Source organism: Hemiscyllium ocellatum, chromosome 6, assembly GCF_020745735.1.
Source record: "Hemiscyllium ocellatum isolate sHemOce1 chromosome 6, sHemOce1.pat.X.cur, whole genome shotgun sequence".
Classification (NCBI taxonomy): Eukaryota; Metazoa; Chordata; class Chondrichthyes; order Orectolobiformes; family Hemiscylliidae; genus Hemiscyllium; species Hemiscyllium ocellatum.
The window spans coordinates 119,635,105-119,662,022 of NC_083406.1; the positions used below are offsets into that span (position 1 = coordinate 119,635,105).

Below are 26,918 nucleotides of genomic sequence, written 5' to 3' on the forward strand. Positions count from 1 at the left end.
TCCAGATTCAGTTTCCACCTGTTTTGGAGGGGTATAATACATGACGATGCTGTCACTTTAACAAGTTATTTTGTCCCAGTTTTGTTTTTTTGAAGAGGAGTTGGAAGACAGAGGCACCGAGTAGTCTACCAGAACGCTTAAAGCAAGCAGCTTGAGAGGGCCTGGTGTTTTCAAATAAAAAAATCTAAATTGATGTGGCCAGCTCTTACAGATCAGGTTCTGGGTTTTTAGGCTGAGCTTAAGCAGAAGTATGGGGTCTCAGCTGGAAAATTCAGTGAATGTCTGCTGATGGCTACTAAATTTTCTCTCAATGCTTTTCCTCCTGGATTGGAGAACTGCATGTGAGCATCTGGCTAAATTTTCCTTTTTGCCAAGGGGATGTACTTACGGGATGTTGCTATATTAAAACAGTTAATTTGTAATAGTTATTGTATCCATTATCCCGTTAAGGTTTCCAATAGAGTTAAGCTATTGTAGGAAAAGGTCACAACACCAGGTTTATTTGAAAGTACCAGCTTTTGGAGCACTGCTCCTTCTTCAGGTGAAGTGACTTCATCTGACGAAGGAGCAGTGCTTCAAAAAGTTTGCAATTCCAAATAAGCCTGTTAGACTCTAATCTAGTGTCATAAGACTTTTGACCTTGTCCACCCTCGTCCAACACCAGCACCTCCACATCATAAATTATTCTAAATTCCTCTTCCTTTGGTTGCATTTCAACTATAGGGCTTAAACAGGTTGCGTTTTAATTAACAGGAAATTTGGCGTTTCAGGCAGAAGCCCTTCATCTGGAATAAAGGCTTATGCCCGAAACATTGAATTTCCTGTTCCTTGGATGCTGCCTGACCTGCTGTGCTTTTCCAGCAACACATTTTCAGCTCTGATCTCCAGCATCTGCAGACCTCACTTTCTCTTCCGTGTTTTAATTAACACCAACTAGTTTGACCAGTAACATTGCAAATAGTTCACATTTGCCTTTAAAATAAGCTAAAGTTAGAGTTGAGGCTACCCTCAAGTCTTTTGAGCGGGTCTGGTCTGGTCCATAACAAATAACATCTCTGAACAGCTTGATTAGGAAATGCCTACACTGCTTTGAAGTGAAAAATGCCTGCTGACCATGTATTGAATTCATTCAACCTTGCTCAATATTTGATAAGTAGTTTATAATTCTAATCAGCTGTTAAATTGGAAGATTTCACCAAGTAGTAGGTGACCATTAACTCTACCAAGGCCACCACACAAACCAAAAACTGGATGCTCTAACTTCATATCAATTTAGTGAATTCCCATCACAAAAACCTATGTACGTCCATTCGAGCTTACCTTTATAGACCTTTGCATCATCACACAAGTGTAGAGTAAAGTAGGTGTCTAAAAGATGGGATCCATTCTTGTTAATGATATTTCGTGCTGCAATACTACGCAGATGTCGAAGCCGTCGCTAAATTAACAGACAAAACAGAAATTTCAAACAGTTAAATTTCTAATATTGGACTTTCACCAGGACCTTTTTTGGTTCTGCATATTTTTATTTATTCAGTATCATTTTAGAAACTTCAAAATCAGTCCACAAAACATTTGTGAACTGTGTACAAGATTCATTATTGGCTTGTTTTGACATATGCTCAAAGGAAGGGATGCAGGTTTTCCAACTTCTGCGACCAATCTCAATTAACTTCATTAGCTAGACACAGGGAAAAAGATAACTTGCATTTATACTGCAGCTTTCATGACTTCAAAATATCCCAAAGCGCCTTACAGAGTCAATTAAGTACTTCTGACCTGTATAGTTCTGCAGGATAAAGTCTAATAGCAAGATCTTAACAACAGCAAATCTATGACCAAGATTTTGCTGATGGTTGATTTGTCAGCCAGGACAGTGCAGACTCTTTAAACACTGGCTTTTCTATTAACCTAACAAGGCAGAAGAGTATTCAGGCTTCATGCATTGCTCGAAAGACATCACTATTAGCAGTGTAGAAGTCATAAATGCGCAACTCAAATTCCCAGTTTCGACAATAGCTTAGATATTCGCACTGAAACTTCAATTATGTTCAACATCACACTGTATGGATTTTCTGGCTACTTAAAACAGAACTATGACCAATGTCATTGCAACATTAAACAGCACTGATGAATTTGGCCAAGTGAGAAAATTTAACATATAAACTCAAAGTTCAAGTTAAACATTACTCAAAATCCTCATGACAACTTAACACACCAAGCAGCTTGCCTCACACAAAGTCATAAGTTATCAACAGTGACGATGCTTCAAAAATAAAATCACATTATTGGACATGTGCTTTGGGAGAGCCCAAAATCGAAAGGATTTACACACAAGTCACATCTTTCAATCTTCAAAGAAGTATTTTAGCTTATTTTAACATAGCAGAACAGAATGATGCATTTGGAACTAATGTGTGCTCAAGTACATGAAAAGACTTGTATCTTGCAGACATGCTTGGGTTGCAGTACAAAGACAAGCTCATTTCTCAACCCTGAAGCTGGAGGGTAAAATCAAGGGGCCCATCACAAGATTGTAATTGAAGGTCCACGCAATGTGATCAATAGTTTAAATGAAATGAACTCATTATGAATAAAACACCACAAAACCTTCTCCTCTAATTCGTGTACAGGAAGAGAAATCTCATGTTCGCACAACAGATTTTCAGACATATGCACATTTGCTTGAGATTAACATTCTGCCAATCTGACGGTTTTGCTCCACAGAAGCTGTGATATAGCTTTCAATATGACTCAAGTATTGTTTCAGATTTCCAAAATGCTTGCCATTTTGACTTTGTATATTTTGATGCGATTACAAGAGGATATGAATTCAACAGGATAGTTAGCGGTCACTTAACATAGTTCACAGAAGGTGCTCTGATGGCAAAAGCCAGCAAAGGGGCAGTATAAAACAAGCCTGACTTTATCCGTTAAATATCAAGAATGCTTAAGTGAGCAAAAACTTGAGGAACAAACTTTTTCCTTCATTTATACAGCCAAATTTGAAAGGGCCCTTATGTCACATGCAGCATTTAGTGTTTACACATTTCCATTCTATTCTTTCACCTCGATCCCAGAAATATGGGACATAATCAATGTGCAAACTATGGTTTCCCACAAACATAGCCAGGATCAGATGCCATATTCCAGTCATTTATCAAGACAGCTTGCAATCACATAGCACTTTGCCATCCTTTTGGCAAGTACAGAAATACAGCTGTCAAACAACAAATTGATCTGTTTGTGTCGTAACTAAAAGAATAAACATTGGCCACTGCACTGGATGGAGTTTGGGATTGCATTTCCCTGTTCTTGCTCAAATGGTGTCATGGGATATTTTAAGTGTATCAAAGCTGGCAGAGAAGGGCTTGAACTTAATCATAAGGCTGGATGTCTGACAATGATGCACTCCTCGTACAGCACCAGATTCGGTCTGCAAAACTGTGTATTCATGTTTGAGGCTGTAGTGCTATCAACTGACCATAGCTGTCAGCTCTGGCAATTGTGATTCAAAGAATATGAAAGTCATGACTGATTAAGAGACACTCAATTCATCTCATTTAGCCCCAAGTGACTACAAAACTACAGTATAAAAAAAAGCACTAACTTAAGTAATAGTAATGTCACAGACAGGAGAGAATGACAAGGACCTAAACAGTTTTAGAATTAGGTTTTATTGTTACATGTACTCAAGTACAGGGATAAAATTAGTAGAGCCAACAGTGTACAATATCACCATTTCCAGTGCCAACTTAGGAACAGAAAAAAAAGGTACCCAGATACAAAATTAGCTCTAATAATTCTAAAAGAAAACCAAAGACTAAAGTCCAGCATTACAGTCCTTCTAAAGCATACACGGGTTGGGACGGGGCGGGGAGGAGAAAAAAGCAGATGGAGCAGGTGAATCTGCACTGGGTTTCAACTTGAGACTAATACAAGTCTTGAATACATAAAGATGGGGTATCACCAAGGAAAAGATCTAACTGCTCAAAATGACCAGAGTTCATCTCATTTACCAATCACCTTTGCAGTTGTGCACAATACAGTGCTAACAGATATAGCTAATGATAATCATCAGTCTGAATCACGTGCATAATATCAACTCCAACCAGAACTCAAGGAACTCCATGGTTATGGTCAAAGTTATCGTCTCTGAAACGTGACTTGATACATTTTAATTTAACAAAGTAATCTTCCATTCAAGCACATGCACACACAATGCAGCATATCAGGTATTAAACTACTTTATTTTCCAGAAGAAACTAAGGTAACAGGATAAATGCAACTCTTGACAAGTAACAGTAAAATTCTATTCCCAAAAGTATCTATTTGCATATTAAAACAGAGAAACGTGTGTTCTCCATCACATCTACAGTTTTAATATAACTTCATTCCAATTTTTGATTTGTGGAGTTTGATTGCCTCTTTCTTGAAGATTCACATAACTGATCTGAAACTTTGTTTCAAATAACCCCCGGGTTCAAACTAAACATTTCTAATCTGGAATTGTAAAACTAAATTCCTGCATTGAGGTACCTGTTATAAACTAACTCCTTTGTCCTGGAGAAACTGTTCTTGCACCCATCTCCACCAGAGTGTGTCTGGAATGGTTCAGTCAGCTGACAGCAAGCACAGAAATGCTGCCTTTTGAAGACAGGTTAAATAGATTGGACCAGTGCTCATTGGAAAACCTAAGATTGAGGGACGACTTTACTGAAACATGCAAGATTCTGAGATGACTTGACAGGATACAAGTGGAGAGTCTAGCATCAAAGTGCAAAATCGCAGAGTAAGGGCTCACACATTTTAGACATGGGTAACAAGGAATTTCTTCTAAAGGTCGTGAATCTGTAATATTCTTTGTCACAGAGCCATTGAAGCTTGGTCATTCAGTATATTCAAAGCTGAGATAGACAAATTTTTTGGGTAGGGAAGTGGAGTCGATCAGATCAACAGCAATCTCAGTGCATGAACTAAAAGGCCTACTTCTACCCCTGCAATTGATGGTTGACAAAAGCTCTCCACAATGCTGTGGGTTCCCACTCCACCCAGCTCCCACCCTGTTCTAAACCCAAAGTTAATGCTTTTCAGTGTTTACTCTGCCCAATCATAAAACTCAACGCAAAGAAATTTCCATCACTTGATTAACTGCCAGAGGTTTAAAACCCTACAGAGCTGTTAAACTACCCAACTATATACTGTCCATAAAAAAAGGACAAACTCAATCCAACCAATTAACTGCTCAATTAGTCAGCTAAATGGTGTGGCTGATTGCGTCGAGGGTGAGCATCACTGACAAAACTACAACTTGCTCATGAACACTCATTTCAGGTTCTGCAAAGGTAACTCAGCTCGTCTTTATTACAGCCTAAGTGCAAACAGCCAAAGTTCCAGGGCAGAGGGCAGGGTGATTTCCCTCAACACCAAGATTGATCTATTTAATCCAGTGTGGCATCAATGAGTCAGTGAAAAACAGGGACAACTCTAAACTGCTTTGAATTAGACAAGAAATAAAAGAAAGATGGTTGTGAGGTCAAATTACATCACTGCAGGTATTCCTGAGGATTGTGACCAAGACTCAAGTATCTCAATTGCTTTATTAAATGACCTTCCCAATTTCAAAGGTCAAAAGAGGGCTGTGCACTGACAACTGCCCATTGCAACTAGATAGAGGCAGAGGTAGTCAGTGCTGCAAAACTTGGCCATCACAGGCTGATGTATGGTGAAATTTGACGTTGCCATTTAAGTGCCAAACAATAGCATTGTTAAGAAAAAGGCAAGATCAACCATCTCCCCTTGATATTTAACGCCATTTCTATCACAATCCCCCAGGGTCAACATCATTGAGGTGACAATTGACCAAAATTGGAACTGAAACTGCCATGTAAATACTGAAGCTTTAAGAACAATTCAGTGGCTGACAATTCCGCAGTGAAAATCACACCAACTTGAAGTCTGGTCTACAATTTCAAGACATGACAAACAAGATTGAAACACTGTCCTTTGCTGGATAATGGCAGTTCCAACACCATATGAGAACATCTTCCAATACAAAACAACCCAATCAATCAAACATCAAATTTAACATTCATACACAACTTCAAGTCAGAAGGACAAAGGACACATGGAAACATCACCTGCAAGTTCTCCTCCCCACACCATCCTGCCTTGGAACTAAATAGCCATTCCTTTATAATTTCTGGTCAAAAAGGAAGAACTCCCTCCCTACCAGCACTATGGGTTCATGCACACCACAAGAGCTGCACTTATTTAAAAGGACAGTTCAACTACACCTTCAAGGCAATTCGCCAAGACAAGAAAGACTGGCCTTGCCAGCAGTCTACACAAACCACAAAGATTATAAGAAATAGGACCAGGAATCAATCATTCTGCATCTCCCACGTTTTCCTCACAACTTGAAACCTGTTGATGCCCCTTTTGATAATGTGTCTCAGCCTTAAATTTGCACATGGACACTGTCCCACACTCTCTGGGGCAAGGAGTTTAAAAGACACTGAACCCTCAGAAGAAATTCCTCATCTTAGTCTTAAATTGACATCCCTTTACTCAGAGTATGCCTCTGGTCCAAGACACTATCACAAGGGGAAGACCTTCTCAGCATTCACCCTGTCAAGCCCCTTAAGAATCCAATGTTTTAATGAGCTCACCTCCCATTCTAAACTCCTGAGTGGAGTCCCAACCTGTTCAACCTTTGTTCATAAGACAAACCCTCCATAAATAGGAATCATCATAGTGAACCTTCTCTGATCTGCAAACTAGAAATGAAATTTCCAGTCGCTTCTTCTCTATACTTTAGGAACTAATGTTTTTTTTGTAGCAGAGTGAGCAGAGAGAAAGCAATGGCCTGCTCGTACTTTTGCTGGATTACTAATCCGAAAATTCAGCTAATACTCTGGGGACCTGGGATCCAAAGCCTACCATGGCACACGCTGGAATTTGAACTCAAAACAAACCTGGAATTAAGAGTCTAACAATGACCATGAAACCACTGTCAAAAAACCAATCTGGTTCACTAATGTCCTTTAGGGAAGGAAACTGCCATTCTTAGCAGGTCTGGCCTACATGTGACTCCAGATCCAAGGCAATGTGACTGACTTTCCTGCTTTCTGTGCAATTAGGAATGAGCAATGAATGCTGGCCTAGGCAGTTCCTATAACTGAATTTAAAAAAAAGGGGGGGGGGGGGGGGGAAGGGAACTCCAACCAACAACTCAAATAGCAAATTACCTATTCTAGCCGAGTTGTGACTTTTCAAATCACTGTCACTCAGCACTGGCATGATAGTTCCAAGTTATAGACATCCCAAAAGTCTTTCATGTCCCATTGACAGCATTCTGCCACTTTTAGCGGTAACACATTGACAGTGTCCCAGTTTCAGCACTTTGTATTCTAACCCTATACTTGATGTATTTACCTTTCTGTAAAACCCGAAACATTTGTTCAAAATACTCAGTTTATCCTGCTCAGTTTTAGCCTCCACCAGCTTGGTTAGATTTGCATAACCTACAAATTTAATCACTGTGCTGTGGGTACAAGCTCCAGATCACCAAGAAAGATAATAAATCAAGATCCTTTCAGAGGTATGCAAATAGTATACTTGTTGGACAGGTAGCCCAACCACCTGGAGACACCAATTCCATCACTGCAATTGGGATTTTTAAAATTACACAAGTAAACCTGGAATAAAAAGCATGGTGCAGTAATGGCGACCATGAAAACGCTGGATCATCACTCAAACCCATGTAGTTCACTCATGTCCTGTCAGGAAGAAAAGCTGACATCCTTGCCCAATCTACAGCATTTAGGACTCCAGATCCAAGGTGATGGGGTTGACTGTAGGTAACATTCTGAAAATGCCAATTATATGCTAAAGCTGACAGCTTAGCATCACCCTCAATGATAATTAGAGACTGGAAATAAGCGATGGATTGGCCAGCAACTAAAAAAACAAATCTGAAAGATCCGACTCATACCATTCCAGCCTGATGACAATCCCCCTTATCACTACCCTCTCACTAACTGGGATGCCAATTACAAGATGTAATATAATTGCTACTGAAATGCCAATACTTCATTGGATTAGTAATCTAGCTAAATGCCTATTGGCATGGTTAAACTCTCACCTGGAATCAAAAACAAAATTGACTTTTAAAAAAACACATTTGCAGACATCAGCTCTCCAAATGTGCACCTCACCAGGCAGCATTCTCCCACCATCTCCCCTTCACACTGCAGATTGAATGCTTTCAAGGAGATCAATATTTTGGCCTCAAGTGCTGTCTGGGGTAGAGAATCCACAGACTCGCCACTCTCTGGGTTGAGATACATCCCATCTCAGTCCTAAATGACTGATGGTCCTACATCCTTACACTGTGACCTGATGCTGGACTTCCTAGTCTTAGTAACATTGTTCCAGTGTTTAGCCTGTCTACTCATTAGAATTTTAAAGATTTTGACAAGAACTACACTCCCAGCCAAACACCTCATTCTGAACGATCTACTTTCCTTTTGCATGAACCAATTCAACTACCCTGTCCACATCCTCGGTCAGCTCAGTTCAGAGACAAACCAGTTTGAGAAACAAAATTCTCCCCATTTCTTGGGGCTTCATTAATTGGTTGCCAAATTTGGAAGTATGTTAGCAATGGTAACCATAACATACATTCTCAATTATCTGCTTCATCGAAAGACTTTCGGAAAGGAAATCTGCAGTCCTTAAAAAAAAAATCTGTACTGAGGGGGATTCTGGAACTGCAGCAACATTGTGAAGTTGATGAAGACAGCTGTGGGTTCAAAGGCTATTAAGGATGATGGCTCTCACCAGTGACATCTAAAGGCCAAAGAATGGAAAATGTCTTCTGCTATGTCCCCATCAAGCTTTTCAAGACGTTTCCTAGATCAACTCACATTGTAGTCCTTTATAGATTCACCATATATCTTTTATGCAGTTTCCCCAAAAGACTTTAATTGAATAAAAAGTTTTTTTGCAAACTGCATAAAAGATATATGGTGAATCTATAAAGGACTGCAACGTGAGTTCATCTAGGGATCGTCTTGAAAAGCTAACTGTCTGATTTTTCTTGAAGAGCTTGATAGGGACATAGCAGAAGACATTTTCCATTCTTTGGACTGTGGATGTTGCTGGTGAGAGCCATCATTCTTAACAGCCTTTGAGCTCACCAGCAAGCTTCACACCGCTGCATAGAATCCAGTGATGTAACAGTATTGGAACAGCCATGTGAGGGTACAGCAGGTTCAGGAGCACAAGTCTTCAATATCCAGTACCTCCAGCTGTTTCTTGATCTAGTGCCAGGCAAATCAAATTGCATGAAAATTAGCATCTGTTGGGGAACTCTGAAGGTAGTTGGGATGAATCAGCAACTTAGCACTTCTGGATGAAAATTGTTGTACACATTTCAACTTCATCTTTGCACTCATATACTGAATGATCTTTCCGTTCAGGATAGAGATATTTGCAGATCCTCCACCTCCTGTGAATAATTGCCCACTACTATTCAGATTAAATAGGGCAGACTAGAGCTTAGATTTGATCCATAATTTGTGGCATCACTAAACCCAGTCTACTTACTGCGTATTGTTTGACACATAGGTTCACCACGTTAACACCTCTTTTAGACATGTCTGGGACTGCGCCTAATATGCCCTCCTATACTCATCTGTGACTATACTTATATAGTCAGAGTGAAAGAAAGAGACCCTTAGGTCCACCCAGCCCATACCAACCGTAATCCCAAGCTAAACTAGTCCCATGTCCCTCTAAACCTTTCCTAACCACATACTTATTCAAAATGTTTTCTAAATGCTGTAATTGTACTCACATCCAGCACTTCCTCTTGCAGTTGTTCTATACACTAGGCAGTCTGTGTAAAAAAATTTGCCCCCCCTCTTCCCCCCCCCAGTCTTTTTCAAATATTTCTCCTCTCACCTTAAAAACATGCTCCCAGTCTTGGAAACCTCCACTCTAGGGAAACGACATCTGCCATTTACTTCACTTGCATACCTCGTGACTTTACAGACCTCTGTGATCACCCCTTAACCTCCTGCTCTCCAGTGGAAAAATGTCCTCAGCTACCCTAGTTTAAACCAGTAATGCAGGTGATCAGAGTGAAGACGACAGAATTTCAATCCAAAAACTGGTGTTTTCAGAGATGCCACCATGATCCAAGTTGGTTCCTTGCATCAAATGCACAATTTATCACTGATTTGCACACTTGTTACTGTACAGCACTCAAATGTTTACATTGTATCAACATCAGAATTGGAATAAACAGCCAAGATCAAAATAAGTAAACCTCTGAACCACTATCATGGATCACTGGACTCATGGCAAAGTCACGCTGCATGTGTATTTGTAACAATATCACTTTACATTAGCTGTGGTTTGGCAACACCATCAACTTCTGATCATGCTTCACACTTTCAAACTAGTGTAACTTTACAGACAGCAACAATTATGCTTCTCATTGGAAAAACAGCGTTGATGCTGCTTTTGCGCTCTGTTTTTGTCAAAGTTCTGCTTCGTTAATAAAACCATATCTGAACACAGCTTGTTTGCACAGTTCTATGACACAAGGTCAGTTAAATATCTAAACAGTAATAAGTCACTCAGTTGCACACAAAAGCATTGGAAGGTAGCAACCATCTTTTAAAAGTAGTAATGAGTTTTCGGATTAAGTGAAATTCGCTTCAACTTGGCTCCACTTCCTACAATTGGTCATGTCAAAGGAAACACCTAGAAGGCCAATACAAGTGTACCTAGTAGAGCGCAATCGAAATGAAGTGGTTTAAAAGAATTTTACATTCCAATTCCATTTTTACACATTAATCCAGTGCCAGCACTGTTGCAGGTCAAGTTCAAACTGCAATTTAGACTCTGCCATTTTATTCATGCCCAGAGACAGTTGTATGAGAGCAAGCCCACAAGTTTGTTAAAAACAGTTGATTGTGCAGAACTGTGCAAAAATACAAGGGTCTCAGCCTATATCAATATTCAGGATTTCTGTTCAGCGAAGAAACTACAATGAGCTAGTGTCCGACATCATTTGATCAAAATTGATAATTATCTTCTGTTCTGACTTTAAGCATTTGAAATTCTCTTGCAAGAAGGGAGACTGAATCATTGCCTCAAGACTCGGATACATTTTTGATTGCCAAGTTGTGGATATATAGAGCCTTTCCCGTCTAAAATTGCCCTAGTGCTCTGTGGAGTGCATCGAGCAAACTTTGATGGAAATCCACATTTAAAACAATTTGTTCAAACTGTTTGTCATCTAACTTTGAAGACTTTTCAGACAGAAGACAAGAACTAGGTGCAAATGTTGGTGGTGTTGGTTTTGGGGGGGCGGGGGAGGGAGGAGAAGAGAGAAGTTGGGCGGGGCGGGGGGGGGTTGAATCAGTTAGTTCAGGACCTCTGCCTTAAGCAGCTAAAAGCACAACTATTGGTGTGCACTGGAGTCCAAGCAAATTGGTGAGCATTAGTTCATGTTCACATGTAACCTACCTGAGCAAATTACTGCAAATGCTGGAATTTTACCAAAAACATGCTGGAGGTCACAGTAGGTTAGGGTGCATCGATGAAGTTAAAAATCACATGACACCAAGTTGTAGCCCAACAGGTTTATTTGGAATTATGAGCTTTCAGGGTGCTGCTACTTTGTCAGGTAGCTAAGCTGGGTGTTGCGAAATTTTTGAACTTTGTCCACCTCAGTCCAATACCAGCACCTCCACATCATAGCATCCAAGAGGAGAGAGCAAGCTAATGTTTCAAGTTTAGTTAACTCATCAGAGCAACATGAACTAATACACTGGAATAGTCAAGCCTCGAGATTACAAAACCGGTCATCACTTGATCACTGGCAATACAATCCAACAAAACAAAAACAAACAACACAGCATGTCAGCCATGGTACCATTGGTTACAAATTCTAGTCCAACTCCAGAAATTAGATTAGATTACCTTCAGTGTGGAAACAGGCCCTTCCGTCCAACAAGTCCACACCGACCCTCCAAAGAGTAACCCACCCAGACCTATTTCACCTCTGACTAATGCATCTAACACTGTGGTCAATTTAGCATGACCAATTCACCTAACTTGCACATCTTTGGACTGTGGGAAGAAACCGGGGCACCTGGAAAAAACCTGCACAGACACGGGGATAATGTGCAAACTCCACACAGACAGCTGCCAGAGACTGGAATCAAACCTGTGAGGCAGCAGTACTAACCACTCAGCCACCGTGCCACCCACTGGGTGCAAGAATCAAGGCCAACAATCCAGTGCAGTACTGAGGAGAGCACTGCAATGTTAGTCAGGTCATCCTTTAAAAGCCAAATGTTCAATCAAGGCCCCGCCTGCCCCCTTAAGTTGGAGCATGAAAGATCCCATGGTACTATTGGGAACAGCAGCAAAGCAATTTCCCCAGTGTCCCGGGGAAACAATCGGTGGTGAATGAGAAATACTCCGAGCATTATCACATTGTTGTTTCTGGGAGCTTGCCATGCACAAACTGGCTGCTGCATTTCTCACAACATGAATGTTTCATGGCAGAAAAAGGTATATTCATTTTTATATTACAAATAATTTAACAAAAACATGCGAGACATGTGCATGTTAGAAAGTCACCACAATACAATGAGCAACTACTTCTGCATTAAACAAGGTGACTTTAACCTAAATTTTAAAATTGAAGAAACCAGAATACTGTTGTTCATGTTTACAATAACCCCAGTAGGAATGTCTCATGAAGTGTTGTCACACAAGCAATGAAGATATGTAATTTCGCCTTGGCATTATTGACTTGCATTTTAGACTAGTCCACGGACGATATGGAGGACACTTACATACCTCTTTGAAAAAGCAGTGTTTTGACACAATCCAAAAGCACTTGACAATGCAAGACAAAGAAATAGTCTGCAGAATCTCTGAATGGTCTCAGGAATAGTAGCCACCTGACTAGGACAATATATACAACTTGAAAAAGAGTTTTGGACAAATAGAAATACATTCATAAAGCTGTGTATAATATTTTTAAGTACACACAAAAAAAAACTTTTCAACTGAGAAAGATTTGACTTTTTGCTTAGCCTAAGTACGCAACAATAGTTTCGAAGTAAGTTGTTACTCCATTAAGCACAACAGCAGTACTTACACAAGCCCTAGAAATAAAGCAGAATCCAGAGTGTGGTGCTGGAAAAGCACTGCAGGTCAGGCAACAGCTGAGGAGCACTAGAATAGATGTTTCGGGCATAAGCCCTTCATCAGGAATGGCTTGTGCCCAAAACGCCGTTTCTCCTGCTCTTAGGATGCTGCCTGACCTGCTGCATTTTTCCAGCACCATACTCTCTACTCTGATCTCCAGCATCCACAGTCCTCATTTTCTCCTAGAAATTTAGCAGGTTAATAAGTGACACTTAAAAGCATTGACCAAGATATATAAGTTGGCTGAGTGCAGCAACAGGAAACAGAAACAAAAAGGGAAGGATAAACTTACTTCACCACAATGGGAAACATATTCTCACCAAATTATATCAGAACCACATCCCGGTAATTTTGAAGAGCCAAATTCATAAGTCAGCAATGGGAAATACTTAAATAGAAGCAAAGACAACTAGTCAGAATTAGCACTCCAGAATGGTAAAAAAATAGTACTAAAGGCTCGTGTGCAACTGAACATTGAAGATATTCAGACAGGGACTCGAAAAGCAAAAGGTCTACAGTCATTTGATCACTGGTAATAAAATCCAGCAAAACCAAACATAGGCAACGGATCAGTTTGGGAAACCTGGTCAGCATGGACAGGTTAGACCAAAGGGTCTGTTTCCATGCCGTATGACTCTGTGAAGAGGGACATTAAACTCTAAAGTTATGTGATTAAAGTGGATGCCAAGAATGCAAGAAAGCTATTGAAAGCAAAATTAGAAAAATAGCCTGAAGATAATTAGGGGAATAAAGAAACATTGATGGACTGAGGGAATGGGGCGAGAGAAGAGAAAGGAAAAAGGTCACGAGCAAATGGACTCCTGAAATGGTTTAAGAACAAAAACTGTTCACACTGAAGCTCAGCAGGTCTGTCAACATCCATGGAAAAATAAATAGTTAATGGATTGACTCTCAAGAACTGAGAGAGATTGAAAAAAAATGGTGATTGTTATTGTGCGTGTACGCATCAATTGAACAGATGGTAAACTTACCCAAAGAGACAGGGGCAGATAATGATGGTACAAGGATACAGATGTACATTAGAACAAAGCAAAGCCAACAAGATAGAAGCGAGTCACGCAATTGGCAATTGGTCTCAATGTAAAGGAGACTGTATTGTGTACATTAGGCGAGTACAAAAATAGTCAAGTGAATCAAAGTAGTACAGGTAAATCACTTCTTCACCTGAAAGGTACGTTTGGGCCTTGGACAGTGAGGACAGAGAAAGCAAAATGACATGCATTACCCCTTTTGTCATTGCATGGCCAAGTACAATGGGGTGGGGTGAAGAGAGAAGGAAATTGTTAGGAGTGATAGGGAAGTGAACCAGGGTGTTAAAGAGACCTCGGCCCCCTCAGAATAGTGGCACAATTTGATGTCGAGATCAGTGGAATGAAAAAGGATGAATGTGCGGAAACCTCCTCGTTGTTCTAGAGAGGAAGGAATGAGAGCAGGTGTAGGTAATGGATTGAACATTGACAGGGCACTCTCCAAAATGGGGGATTCCTCAGTTGAGAAAAAAGGAAAACATGTTGGGAACATCCCTGTGGAAGTGGAGAGAAAAATGCAAATTGGAGGAAAACGTTGACGGACTTTTCCAATTCTGGTCAAGACCAGAAAATAGAACAGATGACACCACTGATCAGAGAACTGAGAGAAATGGCCCCGATAAAAACTGAAACTAGGAATATTACATATAGTCCATTAAGAGTCAGACATACATGCGAGCTATAATGATACCAATAATCACCCATGTGACTTGGGGAAAAAGAGAGGAGATAAAGGAAAAGCTGTTTCAGGCAAGTTCAAATGTGTTGAAAATATCTATGGAGTTCTCCTCACTGGAGGGTGGTAGAGCAAGGGTCACTTATTTGTAAAGGTACAGGCAGATAAATTCTTGATTAACAAAGGACTTGAAAGGTGTCTTCGTCATCAGGAATGTGCAGTTGTGGACCCAACAAACCAGGCAGCTAAAAGTGGCTACTCTTGCCAAACATTACACAAAGTTCTAGGCTAGCATTTATGCTCCACAAGAGTCTTCTCAACTTCACTTCATCCAACATACCAATGCATCTTTCTATTCGCATCCTCAGGCCACTACCAAGCTTGTTCCACAGTCTCACCACCCTCTTGGAGCAAGGCTTCTCCTGGAATACCCATTAGTGACTGTCTTAAAATTTAAAATGCCAAGCTCGGACTCCCTCACAAATGGAAGCATCTTCATGGTCGACAGAACATTTACATTAACAGACATTACAGCAATTCCCTCAATCAAATTCAGTGCAAGAGGAAAATTAAGTTTAGAATCTAATCTAATACAGTAAACAATGCTTCCACTCTACAATCCCGGAAACCATGAGGAAAACAAAACAGTCCACTGGCATTATTAGCATGGTACAGGAAAATGGAGTTTTACAGCACTTCGCACAACCTTAAAAGCACTTGACAAAAATAAAAACAATTTTTTGGAAATGTAACATTTTGCAATCCAGAAAACATAGCAACTAATTTGAACCCAAACTCCCACAAGCACGGTGAGGGCCCATGGCGTTCGAGGTGAGCTACTGGCATGGATTGAGGATTGGCTGTCTGACAGAAGGCAGAGAGTTGGGATAAGAGGTTCTTTTTCGGAATGGCAGCCGGTGACAAGCAGTGTCCCACAGGGTTCAGTGTTGGGGCCGCTGCTGTTCACGTTATATATTAATGATCTGGACGAAGGGACTGGGGACATTCTAGTGAAGTTTGCCAATGATACGAAGATAGGTGGGCAGGCAGGTAGTACTGAGGAAGTGGGGAGGCTGCAGAAGGATCTAGACAGTTTGGGAGAGTGATCCAGGAAATGGCTGATGAAGTTCATTTGTGAGCAAATGCGAGGTCTTGCACTTTGGAAAAAAGTATACAAGCATGGACTACTTTCTAAACGGTGAGAAAATTCATAAAGCCAAAGTAGAAAGGGACCTGGGAGTGTTAGTCGAGGAGTCTCTTCAGGTAAACATGCAGGTTGAATCAGTGATTAAGAAAGCGAATGCAATGTCGTCATTTAACTCAAGAGGGTTGGAATATAAAAGCAGTGACATGCTACTGAGTCTGTATAAAGCTCTGGTTAGGCTCCATTTGGCGTACTGTGTCCAGTTTTGGGCCCCACACCTCAGAAGGGACATAGTGGCACTGGAGCATGTCCAGCGGAGATTCACACGGATGATCCCTGGAATGGTAGGTCTAATACACGAGGAACGGCTAAGGATCTTAGGATTGTATTCATTGGGGTTTAGAAGGTTAAGGGGAGATCTAATAGAAATTAACAAGATAATACATGGCTCGGAAAGAGTGGACACTAAGAAATTGTTTCCGTTAGGCAGGGAGACTAGGACCCATGGGCACAGCCTTAAAATTAGAGGGGATCAATTCTGAACAGAAATGCGGAGACATGGCTTCAGCCAGAGTGTGGGGAATTCATTGCCGCGGAGTGCAGTGGAGGCCGGGACGCTAAGTGTCTTCAAGGCAGGGATTGATAAATTCTTGATGTAACAAGAAATTAAGGGCTATGGGGAGAATGCCGGTAAGTGGAGTTGAAACGCCCATCAGCCATGATTAATTGGCAGAGTGGACTCGATGGGCCAAATGGCCTTACTTCCACTCCTATGTCTCACGGTCTAAACAAAGGTAATAATGTTTTTGATGGAGGGAAAACATATGGCCAAGCCACTAGCGGAATTCCCCTGCTTTTCTTCGAACTAATGCCATGAGATTTTTTATTCCCTCCCAAGTTGAGACCTCAGTTAACACCTCATCTGAACAGCAACACCTTCAACAGCATGTTAGAAGAGTTCCTTCAATGCATGTTGGAATAATGTCCTCAATTGCTGCACCAATTCATCCACTTGATGACTTGAGTGTGACTTCAATCCAGGGCCTTGCAATTCAAAGGACAACAGCTATCAACTGATCCATGATTGACACTTTTACAAGCAAAGTTTTGTTACTCTTTAAGGTTTCAAGAGAAAAGACCACTCCCTCTGTGACTCCCTCGTCAGGTCCACACCCCCCACCAACCCAACCTCCGCTCCCGGCACCTTCCCCTGCAACCGCAAGAAATGCAAAACTTGCGCCCACACCACCTCCCTTACTTCCCTCCAAGGCCCCAAGGGATCCTTCCATATCCGCCACAAATTCACCTGCACCTCCACCTCCACACACATCTATTGCATCCGCTGCATCTGATGTGGCCTCCTCTATATTGAGGAGACAGGCCGCCTACTTGCGGAACGTTTCAGACAACACCTCTGGGACACCCGGACCAACCAACCCAACCACCCCGTGGCTCAATACTTCAACTCCCCCTCCCACTCACCAAGGACATGCAGGTCCTTGGACTCCTCCATCGCCAGACCATAACAACATGACGGTTGGAGGAAGAGCGCCTCATCTTCCGCCTGGGAACTCTCCAACCACAAGGGATGAACTCAGATTTCTCCAGTTTCCTCATTTCCCCTCCCCACCTTGTCTCAGTCGAATCCCTCGAACTCAGCACCGCCCTCCTAACCTGCAATCTTCTTCCTGACCTCTCCGCCCCCACCCCATTCCGGCCTATCACCCTCACCTTGACCTCCTTCCACCTATCGCATCTCCATCGCCCCTGCCCCCTACCTTTTATCTTAGCCTGCTGGACACACTTTCCTCATTCCTGATGAAGGGCTTATGCCCGAAACGTCGAATTTCCTGTTCCTTGGATGCTGCCTAACCTGCTGCGCTTTTCCAGCAACATATTTTCAGCTCTAACCCACAATTATGGCTTATATGAATCTTCCCAACACTGGAAGGAGTACAAATTAGAAAAAGAGTCAACTTATATTACTGATTACTTTCAGCTGAGGAGGGAGCAACAGCAAAGTATTGCCAGGATGCATGCAAAATGAGTGTTGCTTTTTTTAAAAAAAACTTAAAATATTTTCTAAAGTTATTACATTAATAGTCATGATCTACAGTCTTCAAAACAAAAAGGATTAAAAACAGGTGCACCCAAAATCCGGATCAGCATCAGGAAAGGCTGAGATTGCTAACAGTCTGGAGGCAATCTAGCAAAGGGTAGCCAATCACTCCAACAATCCAAATGATCACCAAGGAGTGTTAAACACCTCTTAAAATATCGAACCAAAAAACTAAACTGACCTTAAATATGCAGTATTCCAACTTCCAAATGGCTCCCGTATCAGTGCCTACTCTACACCAGATTTGCAAAACAGTCAATTTCCTCAATTCTGCATACAAAAGTTTTTTTTTAAGTAGATTAGATTCCCTACAGTTTGGAAACAGGCCCTTTAGCCCAACAAGTCCACAGTGACCCTCCGAAGAGTAACCTACCCAGATCCATTCCCCTACCCTATATTTACCCCCGACTCATGCACCTAACGCTATGGGCAATTTAGCATGGCCAGTTCACCTAACCTGTACATCCTTGGATTGTGGGAGGAAACCCAAATAGCCGAAGGAAACCCATGCAGACGTGGAGAGAACGTGCAAACTCCACACGGACACTCACCCGAGGCAGGAATCAAACCCGGGTCCCTGACGTTATGAGGCAGCAGTGCGAACCACTGAACCACCTGCTTTTCATTTGACTGGTGCTTAATGTCACCAAAAGACAATCAGACAAAGAATCAAGCCATTCAACCTGAAGATTCACCGATTACCCTCAACTCCACTTGCCGCTGTTGAACTGCATAACCCTTGACTCATGCACACTAAGGGGAAAAGAAACAGGACATGAGAGATTTGGCTTGTCCTTCAATATTTCCAAAACACAACATCTTAACTAAAGCTTGGTTAGCCACATGGTCCACCTTCAATTATGGTGGAGGAATTAATTTGAAATAGGTTGGACAATCCCCACCTTTCAGAAAAAGCCATTAGTAAGATCCAACACCAGATTACAGAGGCATCAGTCCACCTTTCTACTAACTACAGGAACAGGTGTTTGCAAAAAGCAAGATCACTCTAAGCTGACAAAAAGTCTTAGACTATTGTGGATATTTTATACTGCACTTCTGTACAGCACAAACTCGACTGCCTTTTTAGCAACATGCAAGAGCACTTGAAATTTTAACAATAATGCCTCTACCACATTCTCTGGCTCAGTGATAGGAGGGACCATTGACAAAAATAAAACAAGTGCCCTGACTGAAGCTCACTCTGCAACCACTCAGGAAAACCCCTGGAAAGTGAACTTGGATAAACTGGATATTAACTGAGTGGCTGAAAGTTGTCTTGCATGCCAGGACTGCTTGTTGAACTCTCAAACGTCCAACATTCCAAGGGAGGTCTAAAAAGATGCCTCTAAGACACAATGAAGCCCTGTGAAGCACAACAACTTTGAAATTAATGATCATAAAGGAACTTGCTACCAGTTCTTCAGAAATGGGACAGTTCACCTCTCAAGTTGCAGATTGAGTTATAACATCTTCAATGAGAAAGCAAAGCAATGCTAGATAGGGAAGCAAATGCTCACTACAGATCCCACTACTTTGTGGAACATCCTATCCCACATTCCCAAAGATCTGCAAGTCAAGAGTGGGATGCTGGAAAACACAGGTCAGGCAGCATACAAGGAACAGAAGAATCAACATTTTAGGTAAGAGCTCTTCATCATCATCATCCCTGCTCCTCAGATGCTGCCAGGGCTTATGCTCGAAACGTCGAATTCTCTATTCCTGAGATGCTGCCTAACCTGCTGTGCTTTGACCAGCAACACATTTGCAGCTGTGTTTCTCCAGCACCCCACTCTTGACTCTGATCTGCAGCATCTGCAATCCTCACTTTCTCCTTGCTCAATCACATGAAGATAGAGACAAAAAAACTTAAGCCCAAGTAGCATCACTTTCAAACAGAGGGACTGCCAACAGCAGTCAATTGAGTAACATTATAATGCTGTTTAATTAATTCCTACAGTTGGAGTTTTAAACCTTAGGAAATCGAGTAGAAAAAAAACAATGAATTTCTTTACAACTAAAAAGGATAAACTGGCTTGTCAAAATAGCAACAGGAGAGGGCAATTCAGCCCCATGCTTGTGCCAATGAGATCATGGCTCATCCGACACCTACTTCCACATATCTGCCTTCACTCAAAATCCCATCACAATTTTCTTTACTAAACATTCCTCTCAATTAATATTAACAATTGATGCAGCATCAACTGCCATTTGTGGGAGACAGCTCCAAACATCTCCAATCCTGTGTGTGTAGTGGTGATTCCAATATCTCTTCTGAATGGCCCGGCTCCAATTCTCAGACAATGCTACCTATTTACAGAATCCAAACAGTAAAAAAAGCTTACCTGCTCTGTCTTCCTCTGTTAATATCTTGAAGACTTGAATCAGATTACCCCTTAAGCTTCCCAATTCCAGCAATTTGTATAATCTCTCCTCCTAACGTTTGAACTCCAGTTATTAGTTTTGTAAAGCTAAGTTATACTCCCTCCAAAGCCAACATATCGTTCTGGAAGTGTGGTGCTTAGATTTGCTCTCGATACTCCAAGCAGGTTCTAACCAAGGTTTTGTATAGCATTACCTTTATCAGCCTGATACTCCAGATATATAGGCCTGCGTCCGATTAGACTTCTTGATTATTTTCAGCACGTTAGTGGCATTTTTAAAGATTCATGCACTTCAACTTCCTAGTTTCTTTGGACATCCATTATATTTCACTTCATACCATCAAGAAAGCAACATTTTCCTTACAACATCCACTATTTGAACTGTCTGCTGCAATCTCTTTCACTGTTATCAGTTTTCTCACTTGTCAATTTACCCAGTCACTGAAGTAAATTGGCTAATGAAAACACTGGCAGTAATGGATCGGATTTGATTAACTAAAGTCTAATGGATGTAATAACTTGATCAGTCTCAAACTAGTCCCCACTGCCTATAGCAGAAGACAATGGAATTCAACTACTATACTTAGGTGACAATTCAGTTTTTACGTTTTAACATTCTTGATCAATCTGGGGCTCAACAGCTATTTGAAAAAGCTTCATCAGTTTTCAAACCCATGAATGTTAATGATGCTATGAATCCTGGTGAACCCAAAATCTGCCAATTATCTATTCATCAATAACTTTCAAAACACATCTTAAATCCCTAGGTTATACACCATGTTTACACCATCAAGCTGGATTAAATACTAAAGGCAAGTGCCTGTGTTTTGCTCTCATTTTGAGGAATTACATTCTAAACAGCAGAGACAAAAACCTGCATGAGGGCAGAACGGGTTTGCCTATATTTTAAGATCAGCCACCTGTGCTCAACTTCAAGTCATTCCAGGTACATATTTGTGGTGATAACATGAACACTTCCACTGTTTAGTCAAGGAATTAGAGCAGATACAAATGATTTGATTAGATGTGGAATCCCCTACTTTCACAGGTACAACCTAATGAGCAGGGCTGTACTTTCTAATTTCCTCACTTAGTTGTACCAAATAAACTGTTTCCTGAAGTCCCCAAGAGTTGTGGACATTGTGAGGCCAGGGACCCTCTGGGCAGCTTCAAATGGACATTTAATGCTAGCACTGCTATGATAGCTCAGTGCTATCTGTTCCTGTGGTTCCATTTGTAAAGAGAGATATGTTATTGTAACTCCCTTAAAAGCACATCAGTGTAGTCCTGAGCTGCACTGATCAAAATAGTCAATTTAATATGATTGAAGCATCTTTGTAATTTATATTTATGACGACAGCCATTATCAACATTTGCCAGACAGCCAGCTGCTTGGATAGGTGAGGGGAATGTTGTCAACAGTGCAACCAACACACTCGAGTCCCTCTCAGTTTCCACAGCCTGTCGTGGTTTTAGGTTAGATTGAAATAATATTCCCTACAGTGGAAACAGGCCCTTCCGCCCAACCAGTCCACACCGACCCACCGAAGGGTAACCCACCCAGAGACCCATTTCCCTCTGACTAACATACCTAACACTATGGGCAATTTAGCATAGCCAATTCACCTGACCTGCACATCTTTGGACTGAGAGGGGAAACGGGAGCACCCAGAGGAAACCCAAGCAGACACAGGGAGAATGCGCAAACTCCACACAGACAGACAGTTGCCTGAGGCTAAAATCGAACCTGGTGCTGTGAGGCAGCAGTGCTAACCACTGAGCCACCATGCCAGCCAGTTTCCTCCCTACGTATCTGCTTGATCACCTCCAACACTTGACTGGACATCAAGTTACAGCCCATGTCAAATCATGTCCGCGGGTACCCCAAACATTCTCGTAACCACAAAACCAGGTTACCCATTGCCACTATTTTCATTTTGAAAAGACTAAGTTCACTCAAGTCTAAAGTTTGGTCCCAAATCACGTGGGTTGGGACACCAATCTTGCACTCTTGAAAGCAAAAGGAAACTGCTGTCAGCATAGTTAATTATGCTCACCTAATCTATAATGCATCTCTCAACTGTATGGCAACACACCTCATCCTCAATCTAAGAACTTTTACAACAAGGAAAAAATTTTCAATCAATCAAGACTACAGAGCACATTCCTGCCAGTTACCTACTTTAGATAGCAGCTAATCACCTTCCTCAAACCTTTCTGAAATAAAAAGTAAAACCAAAGTATTATACATCCTAACGGCACATTCCAAAACTGATCCCAAATTAATAGCCTCCTTTGGGAGCTTCTTTCATATACTATAGAAAATGTGGGACAAAGTTTCTCATTTCCAAGCATGGTAAAGAGACATTTTGTGCTTGGTTCTTTGCTTGTATTCCAAGACAAAGCCACCTTATCCAAAGCTTTTTGAAGATTGGCGTCATCTCTCCTCAGTCTATTATCGGGATATCAGTGCTTTCGGCCTTTTGGGCAATAGACACTGATCCTCCTAATCTCAAAATATTACATAATGCAGAAATCAAGGCTCATCACAGCATCCTAATTCTCTACTTCAGACCTTCCAAACAGCGTGGTATTTAGCAGCCAGGTTTCATTGTGCAAAAAAATACCAACACTACTGTCTCTGCTGCATTTCAATTAGCCCATTTAAATTTTCATTACAGTACAACACCCAGCAAAATCACATTTATTAAGACCAACATTAATATCCAACAAGGTTAGAAATAAATGATCACCAAATGCCAGGGCATAACAGTTTAACAATCTAAATACCTTCTCCATTACAATGCATTATAATATCTTGAACCATTAGGACCATAATCAGTGCAACAGACAAAGTAAAACCCAGCCACTTAACAAGTACATCACATAAACTGAAGCCAATGGGCTGGGGACAGGTATAAATACAAACATTTCCCAATCTGATCTATTGTCAGGAATTAAGAATCTGCACAGTAATGCATGTCAAGCATCAATACACAAGAAATAAGAACAAATGCTGGAAATATTTCTATCAGACAGCACTGGTGGAGATCAGTTCCAGGGAAGGTCAATGCTCTAACTTATTACTCTATCTACCTTATGACAAATGCTATCAGACTCGCTGGATATTTCCAACATGACAGTTTCCATTTTAGATTTTCCAGCACCTGAACTTTGTTGCTTTTGTTGTGGCAATACACGGGATCCTCCATCAGGTTCCCTTTTAAAACCAGGAGAGGAGGAAGCCATTGGAAAATGTATGAAAAACGCAACAACAAAACACTCAAACCTCAAGTGGAGCAGAGAATCAAAACCAGTTAACAGTAAACTGAGTTCATGTTCACAAGTAGAGCAGCCAGCACTTCTACATCATCCTACATCTTTGAAATATGCAACAAGTTCATTGACACCAATAGTCAGTTTGTCTTGTGCATTTGGCACATGGCACTATCTACATCAAGCCATAGTAATTATTATGAGTCAGTTGAACAGTTGAGTATAAGGAATATGGAGAAACTACTCTGTATTAACAAGGATCCAGGAGATTGAATTCTTAAAAGATGATAAAGAGGGAAATCAGGAGGGCAAAAAGGGGACATGACATAGCTTTGGCAAATAGGGTTAAGGAGAATCCAAAGGGCCTTTACAAATACATTAAGGACAAAAGGGTAACCAGGGAGAGAATAGGGCCCCTCAACGATCAGCAAGGCAACCTTTGTGTGGAGCCGCAGGAGATGGGGGAAGATACTAAACAAGTATTTGGCATCGGTGCTTACTGTGGAAAAGGTCATGGAAGATTTACAATGTAGGGAAATAGATGGTGACAACTTGAAAAAATGTCTATATTACAGAAGAGGAAGGGGTGGATGTCTTGAAACAAAAGTGGATAAACCCCCAGGACCTGATCAGGTGTATCAGGAACTGATTGCTGGGCCACTTGCTGAGATATTTGTATCACTGACAGTCACAGGTGAGGTGCTGGAAGATTGAAGGTTGGCTAACATGGTGCCACTATTTCAGAAAGGTGGTAAGGACAAACTAGCGAACTATAGACTGGTGAGCCTGACATCAGTAGTGGGCAAGTTATTAGAGGAAATCCTGAGGGACAGAATGTACTTTTACTTGGAAAAGCAAAGACTGATTTGGGACAGTCAACATGGCTGTGTGTGGGGGAAGTCATGTCTCAAACTCTATTGAGCTTTTTGAAGTAGTAACAAAGAAGATCGATGATTGATATGATCTATATGAACTTCACTAAGACGTTCAACAAGATTCCCTGTGGGAGACTGGCGAGCAAGGTTAGATCTCGCAGAATAGAGGGAGAACTAACCATTTGGATACAGAACTGGCTCAAATGGTACAAGACAGAGGGTGGTGGTGGAGGGTTGTTTTTCAGACTGGAGGCCTGTGACCAGTGGAGTGCCACAAGGATCCGTGTTGGGTCCTCTACTTTTTGTCATTTACGTAAATGATTTGGGTAGGAGCATAAAAGGTAAAGTTTACAGATGACATCAAAATTGGAGGTGTGTGGACAGCAAAGAAGGTTATCTCAGATTACAACAGGATGTTGATCAGATGAGCCAATGGGCTGAGAGGCAGATGGAGTTTAATTTAGATAAATGTGAGGTGCTGCATTTTGGGAAAGCAAATCTTAGCAGAACGTGTACACTTAATGGTAAGGTCCTAGGGAGTGTTGCTGAACAAAGAGACCTTGGAGTGCAGGTTCATAGCTCCTTGAAAGTGGAGTCGCAGGTAGATAAGATAGTGAAGGTGGCATTCGGTATGCTTTCCTTTATTGGTCCATTGATTACAGGAGTTGGGAGGCCATGTTGCGGCTGTATAGGACTTTAGTTAGGCCACTTTTGGAATATTGCATGCAATTCTGGTCTCCTTCCTATCAGAAGGGTGCTGTCAAACTTGAAAGGATTCAGAAAAGATTTACAAGGACGTTGCCAGGTTTCGAGGATTTGAGCTACAGAGAGGAGTTGAACAGACTGGGGTGTTTTCTTCGGAGAGTCAGAGGCTGAGGGGTGACCTTATAGAAATTATGAAGGGCATGGATAGGATAAATAGACAAAGTCTTTTCCCTGGGGTGGGGGGTGGGGTTGGGGTTGGGGGGGGGGGGGGGGAAGCCCAGAGCTAGAGGGCACAGGTTTAGGGTGAGAGGGGAAAGATATATAAAAAAAGAGACCAAAGGGGCAGCTTTGTCACGCAGAGGGTGGTGCATGTGTGGAATGAGCTGCCAGGGGAAGTGGAGAAGGCTGGTACAATTGCAACATTTGAAAGGCATCTGGATGGGTACATAAATATAGGAAGGGTTTAGAGGGATATTGGCTGGGTGCTGTCAAGTGGGACTAGGTCAGATTGGGCTATCTGGTTAGCATGGATGAGTTGGACAAAGTCTGTTTCCGTGCTGTACATCTCTATGATTATGAAACATGTTTGGATCTTGCGGTGTTTTTGGGCTTTTCAGGTATGCAAGCAGTCCTTGAAAATACAAGTGAAAAAAATATGGCAAGTACAATCACCTTATAGTTTATAATTCTCATCACTAATTGTAAAACATTGCAAGGCTTTGCTTCTACTGATACTCACCGTATAGTTCATTGAACTATTGTCAACAATGACTGATAGGAAAATAAACTAAGTGGCACAATTCTAAAAAATGCAGACAGCAGGCTTGAGGGGCTGAATGCCTACATGTTCGCCATGTTCAGACGTAACTATGTGCGGACCTCAAACCTGGGATTGATACATATAAATCCCAGGGAGGTGGGAGGACAAGTGAGAAAGCTGTCAAAAATCATGAGAGCCCTGTCTTTTCTTTCATACAATAGAATATAAAAGCAAGAGCATTTCTCTAACTCTCAAATGAAACAGTTTAGACCACAACTGAAATACGGGATTCAATTTTGCGCAGGAGAGTAGACAACCTAGCGTTTTGTGTTCTACTTAGAGATACATCGGTGAGTCCATGGTTAGCACGGTTGCTGGACAATGCCAGAGCCCTGGGATCAATTGTACCTTTGGGTGTGTGTGTGCGCGTGCATGTACCATGCGGGGGGGTTTAGTGTGGACTCAATGGGTTCAATGTTCCACACTGTAGTGATTATATGTACTATGGTTAACTTACAAGTTTGGACAAAGGATGCAGGAAAGACAAAGAATCTCACAAAGAATGACAGACATCAGAGGTGAGAAAAGCTGGGATTGTTTGTCTCAGGCATAAACCTTACTTCAGCATCATGCTTCAAATCCCAGACAAGGCCTCATTTCCAGATGCAATGGACTAATTGACCTCCTTTAG

At 41.4% G+C, this 26,918-nt stretch overlaps 1 protein-coding gene across 2 annotated transcripts in view; it reads right to left on the minus strand.

Annotated features, from left to right (window-relative positions):
• The window catches only part of uvrag (UV radiation resistance associated gene), a 315,405-nt gene that overhangs the window by 284,376 nt on the left and 4,111 nt on the right, over positions 1-26,918 (minus strand). The window contains exon 2 of one of the 2 annotated variants that reach the window (XM_060826320.1): positions 1,321-1,438. In XM_060826320.1, the coding sequence (XP_060682303.1) occupies positions 1,321-1,438 (118 nt within the window). Of the gene's footprint in view, positions 1-1,320; positions 1,439-26,918 lie in introns of those variants that run through there. The other variant, XM_060826321.1, reaches the window with a different exon arrangement.